The 23,071-nt window shown below is 38.4% G+C and overlaps 2 protein-coding genes across 3 annotated transcripts in view; one reads left to right on the forward strand and one right to left on the reverse strand.

Moving 5' to 3' along the window:
- Nucleotides 1-1,534: 1,534 nt before the first annotated feature.
- ANGPTL5 (angiopoietin like 5) lies at nt 1,535-17,417 on the reverse strand. Of its 2 annotated transcripts, XM_080376505.1 has the most exons (9): nt 16,906-17,417; nt 13,867-16,854; nt 11,972-12,119; nt 10,888-10,991; nt 10,229-10,322; nt 9,217-9,317; nt 5,532-5,652; nt 4,311-4,496; nt 1,535-2,767 (listed from the first exon to the last, which is right to left on the reverse strand). In XM_080376505.1, exons 2-9 carry the CDS (start codon nt 13,963-13,965, stop codon nt 2,448-2,450), a joined length of 1,173 nt encoding a protein of 390 aa, XP_080232631.1. In that variant the 5' UTR covers nt 13,966-16,854; nt 16,906-17,417; the 3' UTR covers nt 1,535-2,447. The 2 variants fall into 2 exon arrangements, with proteins under 2 accessions (XP_080232631.1, XP_080232630.1); XM_080376504.1 differs by lacking the exon at nt 16,906-17,417 and having other exon boundaries at nt 13,867-16,885.
- A 2,673-nt stretch (nt 17,418-20,090) lies between these two features.
- CEP126 (centrosomal protein 126) overlaps nt 20,091-23,071 on the forward strand; it is a gene marked incomplete at its 5' end in the record, with an annotated part of 38,790 nt that continues 35,809 nt past the window's right edge. Inside the window, one exon of the mRNA XM_080376081.1 lies at nt 20,091-20,168. Within this exon, the coding sequence (XP_080232207.1) occupies nt 20,091-20,168 (78 nt within the window). The remainder of the gene's footprint in view (nt 20,169-23,071) is intronic.

Raw genomic sequence — 23,071 nt, forward strand, 5'->3', positions numbered from 1 at the left:
GCACACAAGTTAAGCTTGGGGCAAAATGGATTCATTTTATCTACAAAGGGAAGGTACTGTAAGCCACAGAGGACACAGTGTCTACCTGTGACCTTGCTAGCAGAGCAGTACTTCATGGTATTAAAGGATCTGTATTGAGTTCAAAGCAGATTCTTCAAATAGTCTTGGAAATGTTTATATCTTCCAAGAAACATTAAATATTCAAATGCCCATCTCCCCATTCCCACCCCACCCCCACCCCCCCCGATACTGAGAATTCAATTCAATTTTTGTAGAGGTTTTCAATTTGACTTGACTTTAAGATTCAGTGTCTATTTGCAAGAATGATCCTTCAAGTTTTAGTGATCTTTTCAGGCTCATCTCCTCTGCAATTTGTTACTGCCAGCTAATCTAACTGATGATGACAAAGGAGAGATCAAACCTGGTAATTAAATGTGGTAATATCTGCCAGCACAGATCTACAGTCTTCATTTTCCACCTTCATTTTTAAGCAGGGATTCTAATAAAACCAGAAGGAGCCTCAGGGCATCAGTAGAATCTAGCTCTACACTCAGCATTCAGATTCCCTGCTCAGACTCTTCCTTTCTGCTCACAGGCTTGAACCTGGTTGTCAGAGCAGAGGTCCCACCATTGAAGTCTGAGGCTTTCATCAAAGCCATTAAGTTTCTGTTAAAGTAAGCCACTGGCATTCTCCAGTAAGATTGTTGTACTGCAGCCTGAGGATTCCTTCTGATATAATAGCCCTAATACATTAAACGACATCCAGGTTTGCAGCCAGAATTAATACTCTTTAAACAGTCAGAAACTGCTCTACTGCTTGTTAATCTTGGTGCAGAAGCCCTTTCATTTTACCATCTACCTTTATAGATCTGCTGGGTTCATGCTGCTGTTAGAAGGGACTGCGTTCCTAATAAGCCTGGAGTGAGAGGGAGGGCTAAAGAGTCTGTACACACTATCTCTCCACCTCTGGTTCAAAAGACTATGGAGTCCAACAACAAAATCCCCCTGCACTCAGAGAATTCAGTCCTCCCAGGAGTGTGAGCTACTCCCTCTCTCACAATCCCTCTAACAGGACCTGTAATACTTTTCCTCAAGCTACTCCCTACTGTGCTTCTACCATAGGCCCCCACTATAAGGACAGTCCTCAGTTTCTCTATAGCAGAGGGAAACCTTCTGGTTTTAGTAATTTTTTACCTCCAATTGTTAAGGACTAGTCAAGCACAGAAGAAAAGAGGAATTTTTTTTCTCTCCCTTAACCTTGTAACATACCCTATCACAAGCTTCGTTTCCTCCTATAGCTACATATATCATTGGAAAGAAGTTCTAAAACATGGTTGTTCTGAACTGATGATGTTTTCTGCTCACTGTGTTAGTGCTTGGTCAAAGTGCAAGACAGCAAAGAGGAAACCTATAAAGTTTTTAGCTGATTTCATTCCACATGTTACTGCAGATCTGATCTACTGAAACTGAAGCAGAGATGAGAAATACCATCCCTAGTTGCTACAGAATAGATGCCAGGTTCCAGAAACACTGCTGTACTGACAATATTCACATTTTTATTGATATTAGTCTATTTTACTGACAGAAATTCAAACAATTCACACTAATTTAAAATGTACTTCTATAACTCAGATTGGTTTTGTTCATTACCATATGATCATTCACAAAGTGAATGCCAATAAGAATGAAAAACATAAGATCAGGCCCATATCCAAAAATTAAAACTATAAAGGTTATATGAAATATTATACATTTTCTTTGAAAAAGAGTGTTTATTTACAGTAAATTGTGAAATAGACAATGTTAGAATAACAATCTGATTATTAAACACATTGACTGTGAAAATCAAAGAAAAAACAGACCATAGTCCTTATATATCAGTAACTACCTTACTTGTATAAAAATTGGGCCCTGAGAGTATATAAAACGTTGCATAGGTGTTGAAGTAAGTCAGTGTTCTCTTGCCTGATAAGGAATACAGAAAGAAGAGTTGACTGTGGAATATTAACCTAAGGTGAAGAAAAGGGTTTTTCCAAAATTATGGCATCATTATGATAGGTATATGGCTTTCTAAAAGAAAATTTGCTGAAATTTCTTGGCTATTCAGGTATGCAGAGAGCACAGAAAAACCACATTCAAAGGTCAGCATTACACTGCTTTTTAGAATTTTCCACTGGCTCTGAGATTGCATAAGAGGCAGTTGAATCAAAGCTGACAAGCACTAAGCTTAAATTGTTTTCTGAAAACCCTGTTCTTCTTAGGATGTTCTTACTCAAGCAGAAACTACAAATGCTGACATTTCATAATAAAAATTAGTAACTGTATTATGGAAATATCTAATAAAGTTTTAAGACTGAACTGTTCAAGTGAAAATGAAAGGTATTTATGATGCAGTGATACATTATCTGACATAATTACAAGAAGACTTATATTTCTGTTTTCATAGATTAATGGAAATATGGGTTATAGGTTCTCCGAATTTTCATTGAAACTGATTTAATTTTGACTGGTTTATTGTTCATTGTCCATGTATCCCAGTGAATCCCAGTTGCAAGAAATCTACCTGTGTAGCGATGAACACCGTTAAGATTTGCAAGGCCACACTGGTTGAACCACCATCCAGTGTTATCACTGAAGTTACTGCAGCTCTTCACAAGCTGTTCTTTAATAGCACACATTGGCCTGCATCCATCATTATCAACATCAAATGTGCTGAAAGGCATCAAATTCTGGTTATCTTCTTTTCTATATCCTCTAAATGCATCCCCTAAGTACAACAGATAAAACAGAAGGATAAAAGAGTGAGCTACAGAGAAACATAACACTTCTTACCTGTTGCATATCTTGCAAACTTTTCCTCTGAAATTATTAGAAAGATAGATTTCTTCAAAAGTGCTTCAAAAGCACCAAATAATGAGCTGGCAATATGTTAAAGACTTAGGAAAGAGAAAGTTTAAATACTGAGAAGTATGGAAGAACTTGAAATTCAATGAAACCTCTTTATATTGTTGTCACTTTTAGTGATGCACAGCAGCTATAAAGGTAAAGGCTTCTGTCCTCAAAGACAGTGGAAGAAAACATGAAAGAAATTAGAAGCATTGTTAACTATAGATTTTCCAGCGATGCGCCTAAAGCCACAGAGTGAGTCATGAGGTAAAATGCAAATGTTAAAACACAAGGGTCAGTGATTACTGGTTCTGTTCTCTTAATGAAGAGACAATGTTTCTGACAAATCCAGGTAAAGCACCACACATTTAGAGATTAAGTCAGTAATAAGGAACATTCTTGAACATTAGTAAACATGCAAAAAGACAATAGAAAAAAGCAGTAAGACATGGTGCAATACTTAACAAAAATCTTGGCATATTTGGTATAGCTATGATATTCAGGGAGATCTGGAATTGTAAATTAATTTGTGTCTATATGTCAGCCTGTAAATGTTACATACTGTAGGCCTAATTTGTTCCATTTGGTTTCTTTCTCTATGCTTTGTATGCCACTGTCTAAGCAATTCTGAACTAACCAAAGCAACATCAGGAAGATTTCCCCTAACATCAGTGAATTTGGGAAGAGATAATGGACATCTAAGTAATTGAACCATTAGATAGATACACACAAACACACACAAAATTCCTTCTGTATTATAGGGTGGACTTAAATCCATTAAAATTCCTTTATTTTCTTTATTCATTTTCATAGAATCATAGAATGGTTTGGGTTGGAAGGGACCTTAAAGATCACCTAGTCCCAACCCCCCTGCCACGGGCAGGGACACCTCCCACCAGACCAGGTTGCTCACAGCCCCATCCAGCCTGGCCTTGAGCACTGCCAGGGATGGGGCAGCCAGAACTTCTCTGGGCAGCCTGTGCCAGTGCCTCACCGCCCTCACAGTAAAGAATTTCTTCCTAATATCTAATCTAAACCCACCCTCTTTCCTCTTAAAACCTATCTCCCTTGTCCTATCACTACATGCCCTTGTAAAAAGTCTCCCTCCAGCTTTCTTGTAGGCCTCTGGTATTTTCTTTATTTCTTTATTTCTTTATTAAAGGATTGTTTATTCAATTATTCCATTAAGGACCTTGAACCAACAGAATAAAATGATTTCTTACTATGTAAAGATTGATGTTGGCATAATCAATCGCTAGATCATTAACCATTTATCTGCATAACTGTTCATTATTCATCAAATAGTGAAAAAGAGATTAGAAATAAACATTTTTAAAGTTAATTAAGCATTAATCTTTTGAATGCATTTCTTCATATTAAGAAAGGGAGCCACTATCTTTAAATACTATAGAGGAGGTTTTTACCAGCATTTCCTGAATAACGTCCCAAGTGGATCTTAAAAGAACATGCTTCATCCTCTATCCAAAATCTATCATACAATGCATGGGCATGCTTGTCATTTTCTGATTCCAAATCCACATAAAGACTGAAACCAGTGGCTTTTTGATTTACTATGTGAAAAATCTTCCTCAGTCCAAGCCAAAATTCTCCTAAAACAGAAATATAATAAAGAATTAATAAACTTCTAGAAATGGAAAGTGTACACGAAAAAATGGATTCTTCTAGTTTTTCTACTTTCCTTCCCGAACCAACTGTAATAAAAGTTGTATGACAGGATTATATTCCTTTGAAAGACTAATGAAGGTACAGAGTAATCTTCATAATTCATTGGGAATTCCATGGAAAAAATTCCTATGTGTGCATCATCTTTTTTCTCTGTGACACAATTGTCCACATGATAACTTCCAAGTGTTCACCTTCTTATACCTTAGAAGATCACAAAAACTGAATGTACTAAAGATCCACTTGATTAAAGAGAATTCAGCAGCTTTCCTAAGGGTAATACTGAGAAATTATAAATGTTAGCATTCTATGAAATGCAACAAAACTCAAACCCTATTCTCCAGATTTGCTGCCTCTGTAAATCACACTATTTTTCCATGAAGGGTTGCCCCATGTGAACTGCACTTTTTTGTATAGTTGAAAAGTTATGTGCTTCCACTGCAATCCCAGGTAAACAAAAAACAACTGCTTTGAGACTTGCTGGATGAAAGATGGCAGTAAAAAAGTAGTATTACAGTTGTGTTTGTATTAGCTAATGAAATATTTCCATTCTTTTTCTAACTTCATATGCTCTATGGTGAAATATTACTGATTTTTCTCAAAAAAGTATTAAGGAAATACTTTGTAAATGTGATTAAAACCAACTAAGGCACTTCTTTTCTCCATCTGAAAAAAAGAGGGCAATTTATACATTATTTCAGGAAGTACATATAACATTTTAAACACCTTTTATGAGACTGAGGGTGGGCAATGGCTAAAGCCTTTAGTAGGGTGATAGTCATTGAGAAAATCACACAATAGATTTGATAAAAAAACCTCTTAAGTATAAATAAGACTTTTAATGGAAAAGAACTTTAATCTCTATACTATTAAAAATCCCACACTATTTAGTGGAATATAGGTCACGTAAGGGCAACAGAAATGTTGGGTCTGAAGCACTTTACTGTATTTAAAATTAATACCAGAAAGGTCACCAAATCCATCCAGATATTCAGACCATGTTCTCTGAAATGGAATGATTCCATCAGTTCTTTTCTGAACCACAGTCCATCCACCTCCTTGAAAATCCATGTCACACAAAACCTAGAATAGACATAAATTAAGCATCCCTGAAGTAGATGTTATTAAGAAAACATTTTCATTAAAGAAAAGTGGACTATTCAGTGTTTTGCTAAGCAACATACCTTTCAAATATCTTAACAAAAAGCTCAAAGAAAATAAAAAATGAAGCTGCAGTATTTTCTTGTATGTTCTTGTTGGGCTGCTTGATTTGGGCATTTCCTCAACCAGTAAGAACTGTGTGCAAAAGTCTGCTTGTATCAGATACAATAAATATGCTTTGATAAATGTTACTGCAAATTAATAATAGCATGAAGTGGAAGCAACATGCAATGGGATATATTATTCACACAAAATATTACAGATACAGGCACTAACACTGAATATACCTTTATTTCAGTAAAGCAAAACAGACACAACTTCTTATGTGTTCTTCCTCACCATTATACCTTCTTCCCCAGAAATACTGTGTGTATGATGCCTGGGAAATGTAGAGCCCTTAATAAAGGTGAGGAAATGGGAAAAGTGATAGCAATAACACAGTATATAATAATTTATGCTGCTGCAGCAGAAAACTCTATATAAGAAGGGGCCCCAATCCAGGGAAGTCCCAATGTGAACAATTAACAGCCAGCAACTGAGCAGTCCCATTGAATGCTAGAGATCAACTCTCAAATTTATGAGTCTTCACTAAAATTTGTGCCCAAGAGCATGTCAAATGGCAGCGGTGCAGCTGCGCTCTGCTCCGCTATGGAATATCTCATTATGCGGCACATTTTCTCCTCAGCCCATTTAACTGTAGACATGCAATTGTGTTCCCTGAAATAGGAATCTTACTGCCCATTTCTCCCCTGTAACCCCCCTTATACAGAGAAATCTGTGTGGGTCCAATAAAATCAGTGGGAGTATTGATAATTCTCAGAAGAGGCAGATTTGGTTCTACATGAGAAATCATCAACCAATTAGATATGGCACCAAAACATACACCAGTTAAGTAAAAATATGAGACAGATACACAAAAGAGTCATTACTGTGTAGTTTCTTAATTCCTTATATGCTGGGAAAAATGCCATTTTCTTTCCTAAAGCCTTATAGTTAATCCACTTTACAGCTTGTTCTGTGTCTCATATCATGCAGGGTATGAGGGACATGACTGTTTCAGGTACAATTTAAATTAAATGAGCAGGAGGATGCTTCTGCTGAAATTTCTTCCCTGTCTATCTTTAGTGTGTATAAGAGGTATATTTCAAAAAACTCTTTGTTTTGTCTGACCCACCTTAGAAATATCATTGATCTAAATTTACTTATTGAAAAATGTGTCAGAAAGAAATCATGATTCAATTCTCCAGAAGTGAAATTGGTTTTAATTGCCTCATGTTTGAATGATCAGACAAAAGCCCATTTGGGACTAATTTTCTAAGATTGTGAGAATCTGCCACTACCACTGAAACTTTATATTCTTAGAGCTCCTGTAATTCAGGTTTCAATTAGCCTGAGTTAAGCAGCAAAAGCTATACTCGCTTTTGAAAACATGAAGTGTAAAACATGAAAACATGAGAACAGAACCAAGTTGTCTAAATTATTTTTTTTCATTTACTTGGTATCTTTATGCAAATTATTCTGAAGATATTTTGGTTTACTTTCAGTTACATTTAAAGGGCAGCTTATTGCTCTAAAGGTCCTCGTTGAAATAAAAGTGTTTCATGCTGGCTTTTTTTTTCTGGTTTTTACTTTCTTACTATGTTTTTCTGCCCCTTAGTATTTTTCTTATTTTGCTAGTCTGCAGAACTTCCAGAACTCTTGGCTATTAGCCCCTTAAAATGCATTACAATTTCTTGTTTATGTTTTAATGTCTTGATATTTTTGTCCATTCATCATTTCACTTTTACCCTTTTAATGCTTCAACACATGGAAGAATTTGCATTAAACAGTTTTCCTTAAAAAAGTATTTTTTATGGAACTCACATATTTTAGATATTTTTCTCTGAGACCTTTTTGGCACTATCTTTTCAGTTCTGGGTAACATCTACCAGACGAGAAATGAGACACTCATTTAATGAGTGCAGGCATTTATTCTTATTATTTATCATTACCTTGTGCTTTTAACCAAATTATTATGACTTTTCTTTCTGTTTCTTGCTCTCCTTAAGGAACCTTTCCACTCATATAACTGATTCTCAGATTCTGGCAGTAACTTTACATGTGGAAAAGTGTCAAAAATACTTTTGAAGTGAAAGGCAGTTTATCGTTTCAGATTTATTTGCCAAAAGCTATAAGTGAACTGAGAAATCACTTTTCTCACCTAGATTAATCATACCATCTCTCAGGAAAAGTAATTTGGGTGAGGTATGAAAATTTCCTCAATGGAATCCCCCTCAATCCGGAAGATACTCTGAAACAGATGCATTTTCTGTTATGGTTGATCCTGGGGTGAGGCAGACAGCATTTTCTTCATACTATAAACATGGTTGTTCTGTGAACACTTCTACCTGTCTTTGCCTTTCTTTTACCTTGAATGAACTTGCCAGTGAGCTACAGGTCTTTTCCCTGAGCTTATTGCATTGTACTGACAGAATGATAGGTTTTTCCATTGGGGTCTGCACAACCAAGTTCATTTTTCCTTTTGAGATCCTAGCATACTTCTGAAGCCTTTTCATAACCAGTTTGAACGAAAAAAAACACCTTTTTTTTGTAAGGTTTCAGTTGGCTAGAGATAAAGGGATTCATCCTTCCTTTGTTATATATAAAGGAAGGCTATAAAGTTAGATATTAAATTTTGCTATTTATTAGCTGACTTAAACTACATAGTTATTCACCAAAAACTAATGTACTGCACAATTAAAGGTTTGAAAGTGTCATTCCACTATGCATAAGGACTTCCCTAAGTGGAAGCACCTGAAATGGAAATAAACAGACAAAACAAAGTATTCCTTGTGCTTGCATGAATCTGAATGTCCTGAGCCTGAGGAAATGAACCCCAAACTCTCTTCTCCTAGATAGGCACTATAACTGAGCAGTTACAGAAAATGCCTCCAGAGTGAGTTACAACGATGCTCAGACAAGAGTAAAGTACCTACTCCTCTAATGTGCATCTGCACCTATATTTAGATGCTTACACAATATCATGGTCCAAGCTACAGGCATCAGTAGTGTCACCTCTCAAGAGAAGGCAATGCTATACAGTCATCCAGCAGAATGATTCAAAAAGCCAAAGGTCCCATTTTAGGAGCCAAAATGGATCAATCACTCGGCTTCTCAGTTTTCCATCTCTAAAAAGGAAAAGAACTGTACATCTCAATGTCCAAAAGGGATGCTGGAAAATACCTTGGATTTTCCTTTTTGGTACATTTTTCACTGTATATGAAAACTGGTGATGGGATCAGATGGGACATACATTAAATTTCTTTGTAGAAAATGAGAAACTTATCAAAATTATAGTAATGGCAGATGCATTTGGATCATTCAATACATTTCTTATTCATCTGTTGAGAAATCGTCAAGGACAGACAACACTTTGGATCCATTAAATATATTATAAGTGCATATTCTCAAGCAAATTGTGACTGTTTTGAGAGATAAATTTATTACCTCAAAAGGATAATTTGATCCTTCTGGATGGATAACGTACAGACCAGTTGGAGTTTTTGAAACTGAGCCAACAGTATCTTTAATATCAGTGCAATCCAACCCTAGAGAAGAAAGTATTTGGTGAAGTTCATTAGCAAAATATGTTTAAAAAAATCAAATACAGCTTAAGCACAGAAATATTACTCTTCTTGGTAATGTATGAATGATTTCGAATAGCAGTTTCTTATCATGCAAACTTTAAAATTATGTTTTATCATTAATTTACCTTATAAATGAAAATTCTCTGAACTTCATTAAGCTCAGAAAGTATAAAATATATTCTATAGAGATATTTCTTTCTAATCTTAATGGGTACAGTGCAGAAATTAAATTATATATCTGGGTCATTTTACAGATTTTATTTGGGTAACACTTGTACTGAGAAGACGACAAATTATCTGGGGAAGGATGTATTTTTCCTGCAGATATTTGTATTTACACTTGTAAAATCCTTTATGTCATAATGTATACCTAAAAAACCCTTTGCTTCCAAGTGTTAAGCCAGGTCTGTGTAAAACATACTCAGAAAAGCAGTCTCTACAGCCACTAAGACTGCTCAGAGGTAATGTTTCCTTTAGTTGGGATGGACACTACAAAGATTAATTGTCCAGTGGACAAGTGACTTCCATCCCATTCAAAGAAAAATATTGCAAATGCAGATCACACTTTATTGCAAAAGAAAGTGCCATTTAGCAATATCAGATCACTTATGAACTAATGATCATACTTGATACTTTGCATAAAAATCAATAAGATGCTAAACAAGATGCCCAGAATTATCGGTTATGAATTATTGAAAGAATTCTTTATGATGATGTTCTTAAACATTTTACAAATTTTCCAGAGTTTATGTTACTAACACAGAATAAATGCCGTAAATGTTATAACTGCTTACCTTTGCTTTAATTAGTTCTTTGTCAAGATACAAAGATAAAAAGGGAAGAGGTCAAGACTAAATGCGAAAAATACTTACCATGAGATTGAACCATTTTGTAAGGAAGTGGATCCAAATGCTTTCTCAAAACCTCTGCGTTCAAAAGAAGAAGTCTGTTCATAAGTTCATTTACCTGCAAATTCAAATAAAAGATTTTTAATTAGATCGCAGTAAGGAATTCTGCATTCTGAAGACGTTCTTTTTGACTTCTAGTAAATATAATCTGAAAATCATTTTTGTAGTATGTTAGTGATTCATACCTTCATTAGGTGAATTGGTCTGATTTTTTACTTTTTCATCCAAAATAATTTTTAGGCAATTCCAGTTAATTAAAAAAAAAAAAAAAAAAGTCCTTCAGTTTGATTAAGGCTTTTTATCTGTACTGAGCAATCCACAGTGTTTGTAAACTATTATCAGAGTTAACAGTAATATGATACGTCACCTGCACAAATACAACAGGACTGGAGATAGCAACCAATGTGGAGGAACAGTCCTCCAGGTATGCCACTACATTGTGAACCAGGTGGTGCTTATCACTCCTTGTAGGAATGGAACTCACAGGCTACCCAAGGTACAGGGAATGGTGACAGAGACTCTAATTCTACTGCTTTAATGACAATATAAATGCTTAATTTTCCTCAGTTAGACAACACCTGTAGTGACAAATAAGAAATAAAAATCTTTATGATAAAAAATACCTGATTAGAAAGGTAATCCAAAGACGACTGTTGATCATCCATCATGTTTCTTACCAGTTTTTTTGTACTTCTTGCATATTCAACAAGAGAGTTCTGCAAATTTCCTTTAAAAGAAATATGTTCATCCACTTTGTTGTTATGAATCTAGAAATATTCTTGACTGAATGACAACACATTTATGATATCTAAGTGAATATTGAAGGTGTTTAACCTCGGTGTACCTAAAAGTGAAACCAAAGCAGTACAGAGATCACAGATAAAAACCTCAGCCTCCCTGGTTGCAGTGAAGACATCTTAAGAAGTGATGTCTCTTCTTAAGATTTGAAGAAGAATTTCGTCTTATCCTTGGGAAACTTGGATGACCAGTTAACGAATATCACAGAAATACAAGTGCAAATGATAAAAGACAAATATATAAGGTTTCTTGTCATCCTACATATACTCATTCACTCTGCTACTCCTGTTTTCTGCCCTGATGCTAAAAATAAAAAACAATAATAATAAAAAAAATTGCATGTCAGGTAATTAATAATACATGTTAAAAATCATGGGAAAGAATTTTGGCAATTTCTTTCAGAGGCTGATTACATCATTTGCTGTGTAGTTTGTCAAGGCAGCGAATAATGTCCTGCATTAAGTATCTATAAAAGGCAAGGTGAAGTACAGATTTCCTCCCACTTTGGCTAACTACCTAACTAACTCCCACTGACCTCCCCTCCACCTAACAATGATGTTTAAGTCAGGGACAAACACCCTACTTTTCCCCTCTAATAGAGAGCTACCAGCATCCAGAGGGTAACACAGATCCAGGTGGGCTGAACTGCTGCCCGGATTTGCCTGTCTTCACCAGTGATTATAGAGACTAGCATGATTATCCTTCAACTTGGTCACACCAGCTGCATCCCAAAAACATGGCACACCAAATTTTCTGAACAATACTCAGCCTGGGCAGCAGGGTCAAAGGCTGTCACGTGCTCAAGAAGAGTAAAAAATAAATTAGCACAGCAGAGCAGAGCAGAGCAGAGGATTGCATAGCATGGCATTGCATAGGTTGTTGCTTAAAGTATTCTTTATGAATACATACTGCACATGTATTGTTTTTCCCCTCGTAAAATTTTAGCTTGAACATCACATGGTACAAGGCATTGTTCTTTTTGTTTTGAAATATCTGCAGATTTATTTTTCTCTTCTGCCTTGAGTGGTTCCTCCACAGCTCCAACATTCCTTGTGCCCTGTTGTACCAAACAATGGAGGGGGAAATAAATTGATCATAAAGCATATATAAAATAGATCGGTCTGCCAAAATGAATTAGATTACTCCATGGATCTTCCTTCAAAACCTGTGTTTTTTAAAGCTTTATCAAGCAATAATTGACAGAGCTGAAATCAAGGCCTGTTAGGTGTCTTCTGCTTAGCTATACCTCACAAGAGAAAAAGAATGTCAGAGGTAAAGATCAACCTCTACAACTTTAAAAAATACCACCAGCATTTCTGGTTAAGTATTCTACTTGTGAGCACTGTGAACTGGAGGCAAGAACTTGCAAATCTTGCATTTAAGGTCACATTTTAGGAATCGCCACACACAACAGACATCTTAAATGCTAACAAAGTTATTTTCACTGAAAAGTGAAATACCACATATTAGCAAAACACTTTCACTCTTGAAAGCCCCTAAATTAATTACTTAGATTCTGATCATGGAAATACTTGCACAAGTTATTAATCTATGCACACATGCAGTCCCAAGCAGCTTTGCAGATAAACTCAACATTAAAAAAATATTTTAAATGCTCTGATAGAGGAAACAATAAAGGGACACTATTCATAGGCACACAGTTATCTGAAATAGTAACAATATAAGCATTAGTAAAAGTAATTACACCTATCAATGTTCTTTTAAAATATTTTTTTTATATTTAAGATTTTTTCTTCCATGGTGCCATGTGGCATAAAATAAGAGAATGCCTCTGACTCATCACTTAAAGAAATGCTAAAAGTAATTCCTGAAATATGTGTCATTGTCAAAAGACTAAGAAACACATTTGAGTCTGTTCGTCGATTCCATAGTCTCAGCAAAGCACTGTAGTATGTTCATATGTTGTATATTCAAATGTAAATAGGATCCTTAGGAAAGTAAATATTTTAATGAAAGACAAAACTTATTTAGACTTGAACATTCCTTCAACATGATATTTCTCTTCTCCTGCTGCAAATTTCTCTTTCTGGTATCAGCACTACACTGGCAAAGCACTGAACAGTTTTTTACCCGATTTTTGCTTTCTAAAAGTGAAAGTAAAAATTACATGAAACTGTTCCAACCCAAACCATTCTGTGATTCTATTAACAAGGAGATTTTTTTTAAAAAAAAAGATTTCAAATTATTAATGTAACAGTATTTTGTGCGTGGAGATAAATGCTAGAGAACTAAAATAATATGTTTTTTTAATCTTAAAATAAGCACAAAATAAAGGAAGAAAAATTCTGTAAGAATTATAAATAGATCACTTGAAACTTATAAATAGATCAGTTGAAACTGGTTTGTTCCAGGGCTTTATCACAGCTATTCACCAGATGTTCAATTAAATACTGCCAAGCAAATATTTTTAATCAATATTTGTTTTTAACAAAAGCCAACATGAAACAGGCAATTAAATCTGACCTCAGCAATTCAAGCAAAAACTGTGACTCTGCCAAAAACAATAGTTACTTTGCATTTACAGTCATGCAGATGAGATTAAAAATCTGGCCTAACAACTGAGCTATGATGAATCTCATTAACAGAAAAAAAATTTCTAATAAACTGAATTCCTCCAATTTCAGCATTGTTTCTTTTCTCTATCTGAAAATACCTGAATCTTCTGTACTTTCGTATCTATCCTGAATAAAGCAACCTACATTTTAAAAACAACTTTCAATTTTCTGAAAAATCATTCAGTTACATTCATTAGCTTATCTAAGCAAAGTAATTGAAAGTCTTACCTTCGATGAACAAGGCTTGACATTAGTTAGGACGGTCTCTCCTGAACTGAACAAAATAATACTAAGACAAATCAGTGAAGTTACCCTAAAGCAGTTCATCTTTTACTTGAAGAAATGCAAATGTTTTGATGGGTTTCAAATTTCCATGGAAAGGATTGTGCACTATGAAGTCCTGAGCTAACTATTTGGGAATGTCTACAGCACAAAGAGCAGCCAACACATCACTCCTTTAATGCCTGGATTTAATAAACCACATTTCAATTGCACAGTAGATTTTATATACTAATGCCTGTATCCTGAGAGCAATTACTGCTTATCACCCCTACATGACAAATCAAATATATATTTTCATTGTGATAAAACTGACAGATTTTCTGATATGCTATTTTTGAGCTTTGGTATATATTTGGTATTGAGTAGTCTGGGATACTTGAAAGAAAAACTAGTATTAATCAATGTTTTACTTTTTTTATAAAGGTTTTTATAATTAAAATGGAAGTGTTTATATTGGTGTGATGGCAGTGCACTAGAACAGACTGTGAAGGCACTTTTAGAATATATCCTAAAAGCAAATTCAAAGTAGAAAAATTAAAAATATTACTTTAAAGTAACACTTTGTGTTACATAGAAAATTGTTTACTGGGAGGACAATAGCCAGCTCTTGGTCTCACTGGTAGCCCATCTGTAGGAACACAGGTATAGAGAGTGAGACCATCATTCAAATACAACTATTTTTATCTCTGAAGAATGTCAAAGTACAAAAGAATGTCCTGAAAAAGAAGAAAATTAAATGTAGCCCACAGAATCTTAACTAGAGCTATGAGGTACTTACAGTTTTCATACATTCAATTCCACTATTTTTATATCTTAAAAACTGGATCTGTATTTTAACCAAAAAGGAAATTACTTGGAAAGATTAATTGGAAAGTTCATAAAGATCCAACAGATTTTCAACTCCTCATGCACATTAAGAATTTAAACTGTTTGCAATCTGGCTGAATAAATAAAATCTCAGCTTCTAACATACCCTTGGGAGATAAACAGTCTAGAGGACTGTCAGATTACACTGTTCAGCATCAGTTTACACCGATCCATCCAGACAATGTTCCAAATTTCTCTTGATACTGTGGTTCATCTCCATCCCTGTCTGAAGTTGGAATACACTGGAGATAGCTTTTGCTACAGAGATTTGAAAGCAATTGGGAGAGGAGGGTTAATAAAGTTTTAAATCCCGATTTTAATCCAATTTTTTAATCCAATGTTTTCTTTCAAAATTAATAGCTGAAGGGCACTAAGCACCTGTACCTGGCCTCTCCCTGAGAGGAGCACATTCAACCACCTGTGAAGTATTTAACATTTCTCAAAATTTTCAGTATTTCTCAAAATCAAATTTTTAATTTGTTCTGAACGTGGCATATAGCTTTCTGACAAAAGAATTACTAGATAATGATGACTAGTGCATCGGTTGATGGTGTCTCAAGAAGATGCAGGTTGTAATCGACAGGTCAGTCTCAGAAAGAAGGTGGAAAGACTCATGGCTACCTATATATGTCATCCTATGCACAGAAATAGGAAAGGTGACAAATTTCAGGAAGGAATGGCTGAAACAGTCAGAACGTTGACTGAACTTCTTCTCCATGCAGTTGCATACACAGTTAAACTGAAGCTTGAAGGAAAGCTAAAGGGCATTATCAGATGAATACCCCACTGGAACAAGAAGGAAAGAAAAATGTTTTTCTGCAGCTCCAGCCTTCAAATAAAACTTGTAATAAATTCAGAATCTATTCCACAAAGATTTAAGAGCTGATCTTTATCCTTCACTGGAATATCAGTCTCTAGTCCACAGTAAAATTTATGAAACTTCTTTCAAACCAGCTGCCAGAGTGGGACCTTTCATTTCTTAACCACTTGAGATTAGGCTTGTTGTCCCAGAAAAATCATACAGTCCTGAAATACATGGTCCTCGGCTAGTCATCTTCTCATCCTACAGCCTGAAGGACGTGAGGAGCTGGGATATTATAAAAATTAAGCACATTTGACAACCTGAGCATCAGTAGTCTTGACTGTAAAATGGTAGTAGTAACACCTACTTCACAAGCTGTTCTACAGAGTGTGTGTGGGGGGGGTGTCTGTGGAGAAAAGTATTTTACAAATGACTGGTACTATTTTTACCCTTCTAGTCAAAGACATAGAACAGCTGCACACTGAAAAAGAGAAGAATTGGTTTAAGCTCAAATACAACAGCCGAGAAATGTCTCGCCAGGAAATCACCAGGGCAGTTAGCCTTTTGCTGACAGCTCATCCAAGGCATGGCGATATCCCAAGACAACACACCCTGCTTTGCCTGGGGGAAAAAAAAAAAAAAAATTTGCAGTGTTAAGAACTTATTTTCTTTGTGTAACTTTATGTACTTTTAATATACTTTATTTTCTATAAAATTTTATATAATTTAACTTTTTTTTTCCTCATTCTGATTTCTTCACCCTGCGGTTAAAAGATTATGCTTTTAACTCCAAGACTTGACTGTCAACAGATTCAAGAGATCCGCAGAGAGCAGAGCCCACCGGCAGCAAACGGGCTCAGCGAGGCGCTTGTTCGCGCTGCAAAAACTCATTAAAAACGCGTTTGTTCGGATACCGGGGTTTTATGTTTGGGTTTGTGGGTTTTTTTAATTGGGGGTGGGGGGAAGGTGTTTGTTTATGTTTAAACAGCATTTGTTAGTTACAAGAAGTGCAGGGAGGATGGAAACCTCGGCGAGCGCCAGTCACCGCGCCCGGGCGGGGAGCGCGACGGCGGCGTGCCGGAAGGGGCGGGCGGACGCGGAGAGTGGCCGCGCCTGGCTCCCACCCGGGGCAGGGCCGGGCCGGGCCGGGCCCCCGGAGGTTGCGCTCACAGCGGAGCCCCCGTTCACCCTGTCCCTCGGCCTGGCTTCAAGTCTAGTAACGGCAGGGCCAGGCAAACCGCCACCGCTCCCTCAGCCGCCGCCCCCTCAGCCGCTCCCCGCCGCCCCCAGCGCCACCGCCCCTCAGCCGCTCCCACCGCCCCCTGAGCCGCCGGCCCCTCAGCTGCCGCCCCCAGCCGCTTCCCCGCCCCGTTGCGAAGGGAGCGGCGTCCCCGTTGCTACGGTGGTGGCGGCGCGACCGGGGCGCGCTGGGGAGCGGAGCGGAGCCCGGCACTGAGTGCGGCGCGCTCCGGTGTGGGGCCGGCGGGGCCGGGGCGCTGGATGGAGCCCAGCGAGAAGGGTGGCGAGGCGGCGCGCAGGCAGGATCTTCCCGGCGGCCGCCAGGCCCGTGCGGGTGGGAGGCGGCAGGCTGCAGCGTATCTTTCCGGGGGCTCGGCCGGCGGTGGGGGGCTGGGGCGGGCGGTGGAGCGGCCCGTGAGGGCGGGCGGCCTCGGGGGTGGCCGCCCCGCAGGGGCAGGGCCCGCGGGCACCGGCCTGTGCCTCGCCCAGGGGCGGTGGGGCCGCGGGGCTGCGCCGGGCCCCTACGGGCGGCGGCGGTGGGCAGCCGCCATCCCCCGCGCGGGGGATCGCCCCGGCAGCGGCGCCAAGTAAAACTCGTACTTTCGGGGTTTCAGAGCGCTGTGGAAAGGCTGACTTCTCAGGCAACTTCGGAGCTTTCTTGTTTTCCTTCCTCGAAGAGGTGCTGCCACTGAGAATTGTATTCTCCGCCCTAACTTGGGGATCCTTACTGTCGTGAATGTAAGGGATGAACAGTGACACCAGTTCTGAGCCCCGCCCGTAGGGTGCTGCTGAAACCGTTACTGAGGTGGGGCGGGGCCGCTGCTGCTCATGGATGGCTGCAATCCAGGGATATTGACGAATTTCAGTGTAAACAGCTAATCCTTTGCCGGAGGGGACCGGTTGTTACTATTGGAAACATTTTCCCCGTGATACATGTATCTATATGTTACAGATTTAAATAACAACAGAACGCTGTCTCTTCAAATAAACGTAACAAGGGCGAGGTTTTCACCTGCTGATGCAAAGCCTCTCTTAAAATCACTGTAAGCAGTAAAATGCAGTTACTTTTTTTCTGGATGAACATAAATTTAATTACTACTATAATATACAATTATGGGACCAACTGTTGTGTACTTAGTCAAAAGGCGTATCAGCATTTTCTATCTCATGGGTAAAGTTTGCTCTTCCCCGAAAAGGTATATAAAGTCAATCAAAAAGGCTACTTACTATATTTTTTAATGAGCTGTTTGCTACAGTTTCCATTGTCCTTAACGTAATACTAGGGATGGAGCTTTAACATGTCATTTTGAGTGGGATTTAAAAGAGGAACATCGGGCATTGAAGGAAAATCAAAAAATATGTCAGAGTAAAGCACAGAAATATTTGATAGAGACAAACAGACGAATAAGGTAAGTAACTAGGGTTCCTCTGGTGGGAGACTGTTAAAAAAAAAAAAAAAAAAAAAAAGTCAAAACCTAGAGACACTTCAGTATCTTTCAATTATTTGCATATTCACTTTGCTAAATAGCTTCACTGCTTTGTTCTAGAGGAATCTAGGCTGGAAAGTTTCACTAATCCAGTTTCTTGCTATAGCACAAATAAAATATAAAAAGAAAAATATTCTGATTTACTCACTACTTTTTGGAAACTCACTGTAGTCACCTCTTACTATATAAAGTAAAGGTAAGTAGCGCTTTCGTCTGGTTGCTCTGATCTGCAATGGATGTGTGAAACATGCATTCAGATGCATAGTACCAGCCAGCACACAGGCAGTTGTTGCCTTCTGAAGTGTACATTTTTCAGTCTGCATGGCATAACAGCCTCCCCAGTGTGGCGGGGCTTTGTGCTCCCACACCCCAATAAACACAATGCAAAGTCTTTCTAGTACAGGATATTCTGTACTGAAATTTTAAACAGAGCTTTGATTATTCAGTCTTTCTGCATACATGAGAACGCAAAGTCATGAAATATTCTGTGACAAATGGATTAAGTAAATTATACTCTGAGATGTTTCAGTGAAGTGCTGTAAGTAGTTGAATAGGTATAGGGGGCTTTTCCCTAGCATTGAGATCATACACATACAGGAGACTAGTCTGTGTATACTGTAGAGGCAGATGTTCCTGTATGTATAGATGGTTATACTGGAGAGGCAAGGAGTTCCTCTTTGCAAGCCCCTGAGCCTCAGACCTCTGCCTGTTGTTAACTCATTAACGCTCATCCCCCACAGTTCCCATATCAGATGATTTCTGTTGTACAGTGTTTACTTATTGCAATATGTTGGTAACTCATATGACAGGCAGTAGATACTGTTTCTTCTGCCACTTTAGCTTGACAGTATGTGCTGTCAGCATATGTCTTGAAATACAAATAAAAATGGAAGAGGATGTATAATCACCTTTGAGTGATTAAAAGACATTGTGCGACCCACAACCTTTGCAGATAGTAAACTGAGTCCCAGCTGAAAGGTTAAATATCTTATTTAGTTTTCTGGAACAGTACCACTGGAACACTGCACATCTCAGATGAACACTGTTTATTGTATTACTGGGCTTGAAATGCTATACTCTTAACATAAAAGCAAATACCAGACAGCCTGCGTATATTTGACAGACTAGTGTAGTTAAACTAATACTCATTGATACATAAATAGATTTCCATATGTATTTCATCGCAGCCTTAAGAAACACAGTATAAATCCAAGTTACTCAGGTGAGCCAATTAAAAATTTAGGTATGGTATTCATAAAAAGAAATTGTTTCCATTTGTGATAATTGAGAATGGCATAACTGTAAGTATAATAAGCAGTTCAAATGGAAGTCTGAGGTGACAAGTCTTCCCCTAATAACTGAAAAGGAGTTAGTTGTCTAATGTTAGAAAGGTAGTAAGTACATACAGTATTAATAAGCTGTGAAATATAAATCAAAATTAAGGGTCATTGCATATATGGAAGAAAGGAATTTGGAAATAAAAAGTTCCTTGAAACTGAATTTATGTTTTTTTTCCTGACAGTTATGCAGGTCATGTCTCAGCTCTGTGTATGAGCCAAGATCCATTAGCTTTGTAGCACATGTAAAGGTGTTAGCTATGACGATGGTTCCTCAAGGGTAGCATGACTTCCTTAAGCTCCACATTCTCACCTGACAGCACCCTAAATTCTCCCTGACAGGGCTTACATGCGTGTATCAGAAGTTATTCTTGGCACTGCTGGTCTGTAATTTCAAAGCTGAAATTGTTTCTTTCATATTTCTTTTTCCTTCGACATATGGAGAGTAGACATGAGTGCGCTATGAAGTATGACAGTCAGTTTTCTACTTCTAACCTTCACACAGAGTGGTGTGAGGTTGGAAATGACCTCTTGAGGTCATCTGGTCAAACCTAGAGCTGGTTACACAGGACCAGCTTTTGAATATCTCCAAAGATGGAGACTTCACAACCTCTCTGGGCAACCTGTGCCAGTGCTCAGACATCCTCACAGTAAAAACAGTGTTTCTTGATGTTCAGAGGGAAACTCCTGTGTTTCAGTTTGTGCCCGTTGTCTCTGATCCTAGCACTGGGCACTGCTGAAAAGAGCCTGGCTATGTCCTTTTTACATCCTCCCTTCAGGTATTTATAGATGTTGATAAGATCCTCCCCAAGCCTTCTCTTCCCTAGGCTGAACATTCCTCTTAGGAGACATGCTCCAGTCTCTTCATCATTTTTGTGGCCCCTCTTTGGACTGTCTCCAGTCTGTTCATGTCTCTCTTGTATTGGGGAGCCCAAAACTGGACACAGCGCTCCAGGTGTGGCCTTACCAGTGCTGAGTAGAGGAGAAGGATGACCTCCCTTGACCTGCTGGCAATGCTTTGCTCAATGCAGCCCAGGATACCGTTGGCCTTCTTTGTCGCAAGGGCCCATTGCTGACTCATGTTCAACTTGGTGTACATCTCGACTCCAAGGTCCTTTCTGCAATGCTGGGTGGTCCCCTGCATATATTGGTGCCCAGGGTTGGTCGGTTGTTCCTCCCCAGGTGCAGGACTTTGCACTTCCTCTTGTTCATCTTCATTAAGTTCCTGTCAACCCATTTCTCCAGCCTGTTGAGGTCTTCCTGGATGCCAGCATGACTCTCTGGTGTATCAACCATTCATCTCAGTTTGTTATCATCTGCAAACTTGCTGAGAATACAGTCTGCCCCATCATCCAAATCATTTTTTGTCAACAGCTGGCTGAACATGAGCCAGCAGTGTGCCCAGGTGGCCAAGAAGGCCAACAGCATCCTGGCTTGTATCAGAAATAGTGTGGCCAGCAGGATTAGGGAAGTGATCGTCTCTCTGCACTCAGTACTGTTGAGGCTACACGTCGAATAATGTGTTCAGTTTTGGGCTCCTCACTACAAGAGGGATGTTGAGGTGCTGGAGCATTTCCAGAGAAGGGCAGTGGAGCTGGTGAAGGGTCTGGAGCACAAGTCTTATGAGGAGCAGCTGAGGAAACTGGGAGTGTTTACCCTGGAGAAAAGGCTCAGGGGGAACTTTATCACTCTCTACAACTACCTGAAAGGAGGCTGTAGAGGTGGGTGTCCATCTCTGCTCCCAGATAACTAGTGATAGGACAAGAGGAAATGGCCTCAGGTTATGTCAGGGGAGGTTTATATTGGATATTAGGAAAAAAAATTCATTGAAAGGGTTGTCACTCATTGGAACAGGCTGCCCAGGGAAGTGGTTGAGTCACCATCCCTGGAGGTATTTAAAAGACATGTAGATGTGGTGCTTAGGACGTGGTTTAGTGGTGGACTTGGCAGTGTTAGGTTTGCAATTGGACTTGATGATCTTAAAGGTCTTTTCCAACCTAGATGATCCTGTGATTCTATGATTAATGAAGATGTTAAACAGGACTGAGCCCAGTATTGATCCCTGGAGTACACCACTAGCTACTGGCCTCCAACCAGACTTTGTGCCACTAATCACCACCCTCTGGGCCCAGCCATTCAGCCAGTTTTCAGTCCACCTCCATGTCTGCTAACCCAGCCAGTACCTCAACAGCTCATCTATGAGGATCTTACAGGAGACAGTATCAATAGGCTTCCTGAAGTCCACATAGACAATACCCACTGCCCTCCCCTCACCTAGCAAGCCAGTGATTTCTTTGTAGAAATCTATCAAGTTGGTCAAGCATGAACAAATTTAATGTCAATCTTACATTTATAAAGCTTCTGTTGAAAAGTAACAGCAGTCGGTTCCCTTTAGCAAATATATCTTCCCTAAAGGAAGATATAATCTACCTTTATAGATATACCTCTATATCTATAAAAATAGCAGAGCTTCTGCTTTGTTCTCAAACTTGTGTCATTTAGGTTCATTCTCTTTGTGTTGCATTGTGGAGTAAAACTTTTCTGTGTATTTTTGTGTGGTTTTTTGAACAATCACCACCAGCCTACCTTTAAACAAAGCAATACCAAGGCTGACCCCCAGTCCGATAGCCTCTAAACGCACAGCACTTTTTAAGCTAACGAGACCTACCTATGCAGACAGCTTGTGGATTGAGGTCTTCTGTTTTCAGCCTTTTCTAGATGTACTCGTAATGAAATCTTTCCTGACAGTGTTGTATCAATCCATTGTCAGTACCTCTAAAATGCAGCAGCTTCGGCATTAACAATACTTAGCTTCTGACAAGATGTGCTAGTTAATTGGTTTACTAGTAATAAACAAAAACATCACTTGCACAAAAAAGAGCAAGTATAGCTTTGGGAAGGAAAGTTTCAGTAACTTAGGTCACAGATCTTTTTCAAAGTGAATTCTTAGCAGAAGCCATATTCCTATCTGATGCTATCAATGTTTTTGCTTCTTTTGTACTGACCAAGCTCCTCAGTTTTGTGTTAGCAGCAGTACTTCAACACAGGGAAAAAAACAGCCTACTAATTATCTTTACAGAAGTTGCCTGAGGATCAAAAAAGTAATTTCTTTATTGTCTCACTGATATGTGATGTTTCTATTTCAAGATCAGTTTAAGAATTAGATACAATCTGGGACAGTAGCTAACAGATATTTTGTTTAAATAACTGGAATATCCTGGAAATAAGAGCTACTGAGTAAGCACGTATTTGACGTAAATGAATAGGAGATTTTATTTTTGGTTTATATACCACACTACTTTCTAAATACCAGCTGCTGATTTGCTGGGGACTGTAACCTTCCCACTGTTATTGCACAATCCATCCCATTTTCCTGTGATGTTACTGGCTGCAGGTAGCTGGTTCATTCTGGAAATGAA

Source organism: Falco punctatus (assembly GCF_963210335.1).
Source record: "Falco punctatus genome assembly, chromosome: 2".
Lineage (NCBI taxonomy): Eukaryota > Metazoa > Chordata > Aves > Falconiformes > Falconidae > Falco > Falco punctatus.

Excerpts from the sequence above, each read along its gene's own strand:
- ANGPTL5 (XM_080376505.1), bottom strand. The coding sequence starts at position 13,965 with ATGAACTGCTTTAGGGTAACTTCACTGATTTGTCTTAGTATTATTTTG. Across the intron at positions 10,992-11,971 it reads GGAAAAACAATACATGTGCA|GAAATTTGCAGAACTCTCTT; the intron begins GTATGTATTCAT and ends TTTCTTTTAAAG. Across the intron at positions 9,318-10,228 it reads CAAAATGGTTCAATCTCATG|GGTTGGATTGCACTGATATT; the intron begins GTAAGTATTTTT and ends TTTCTTCTCTAG.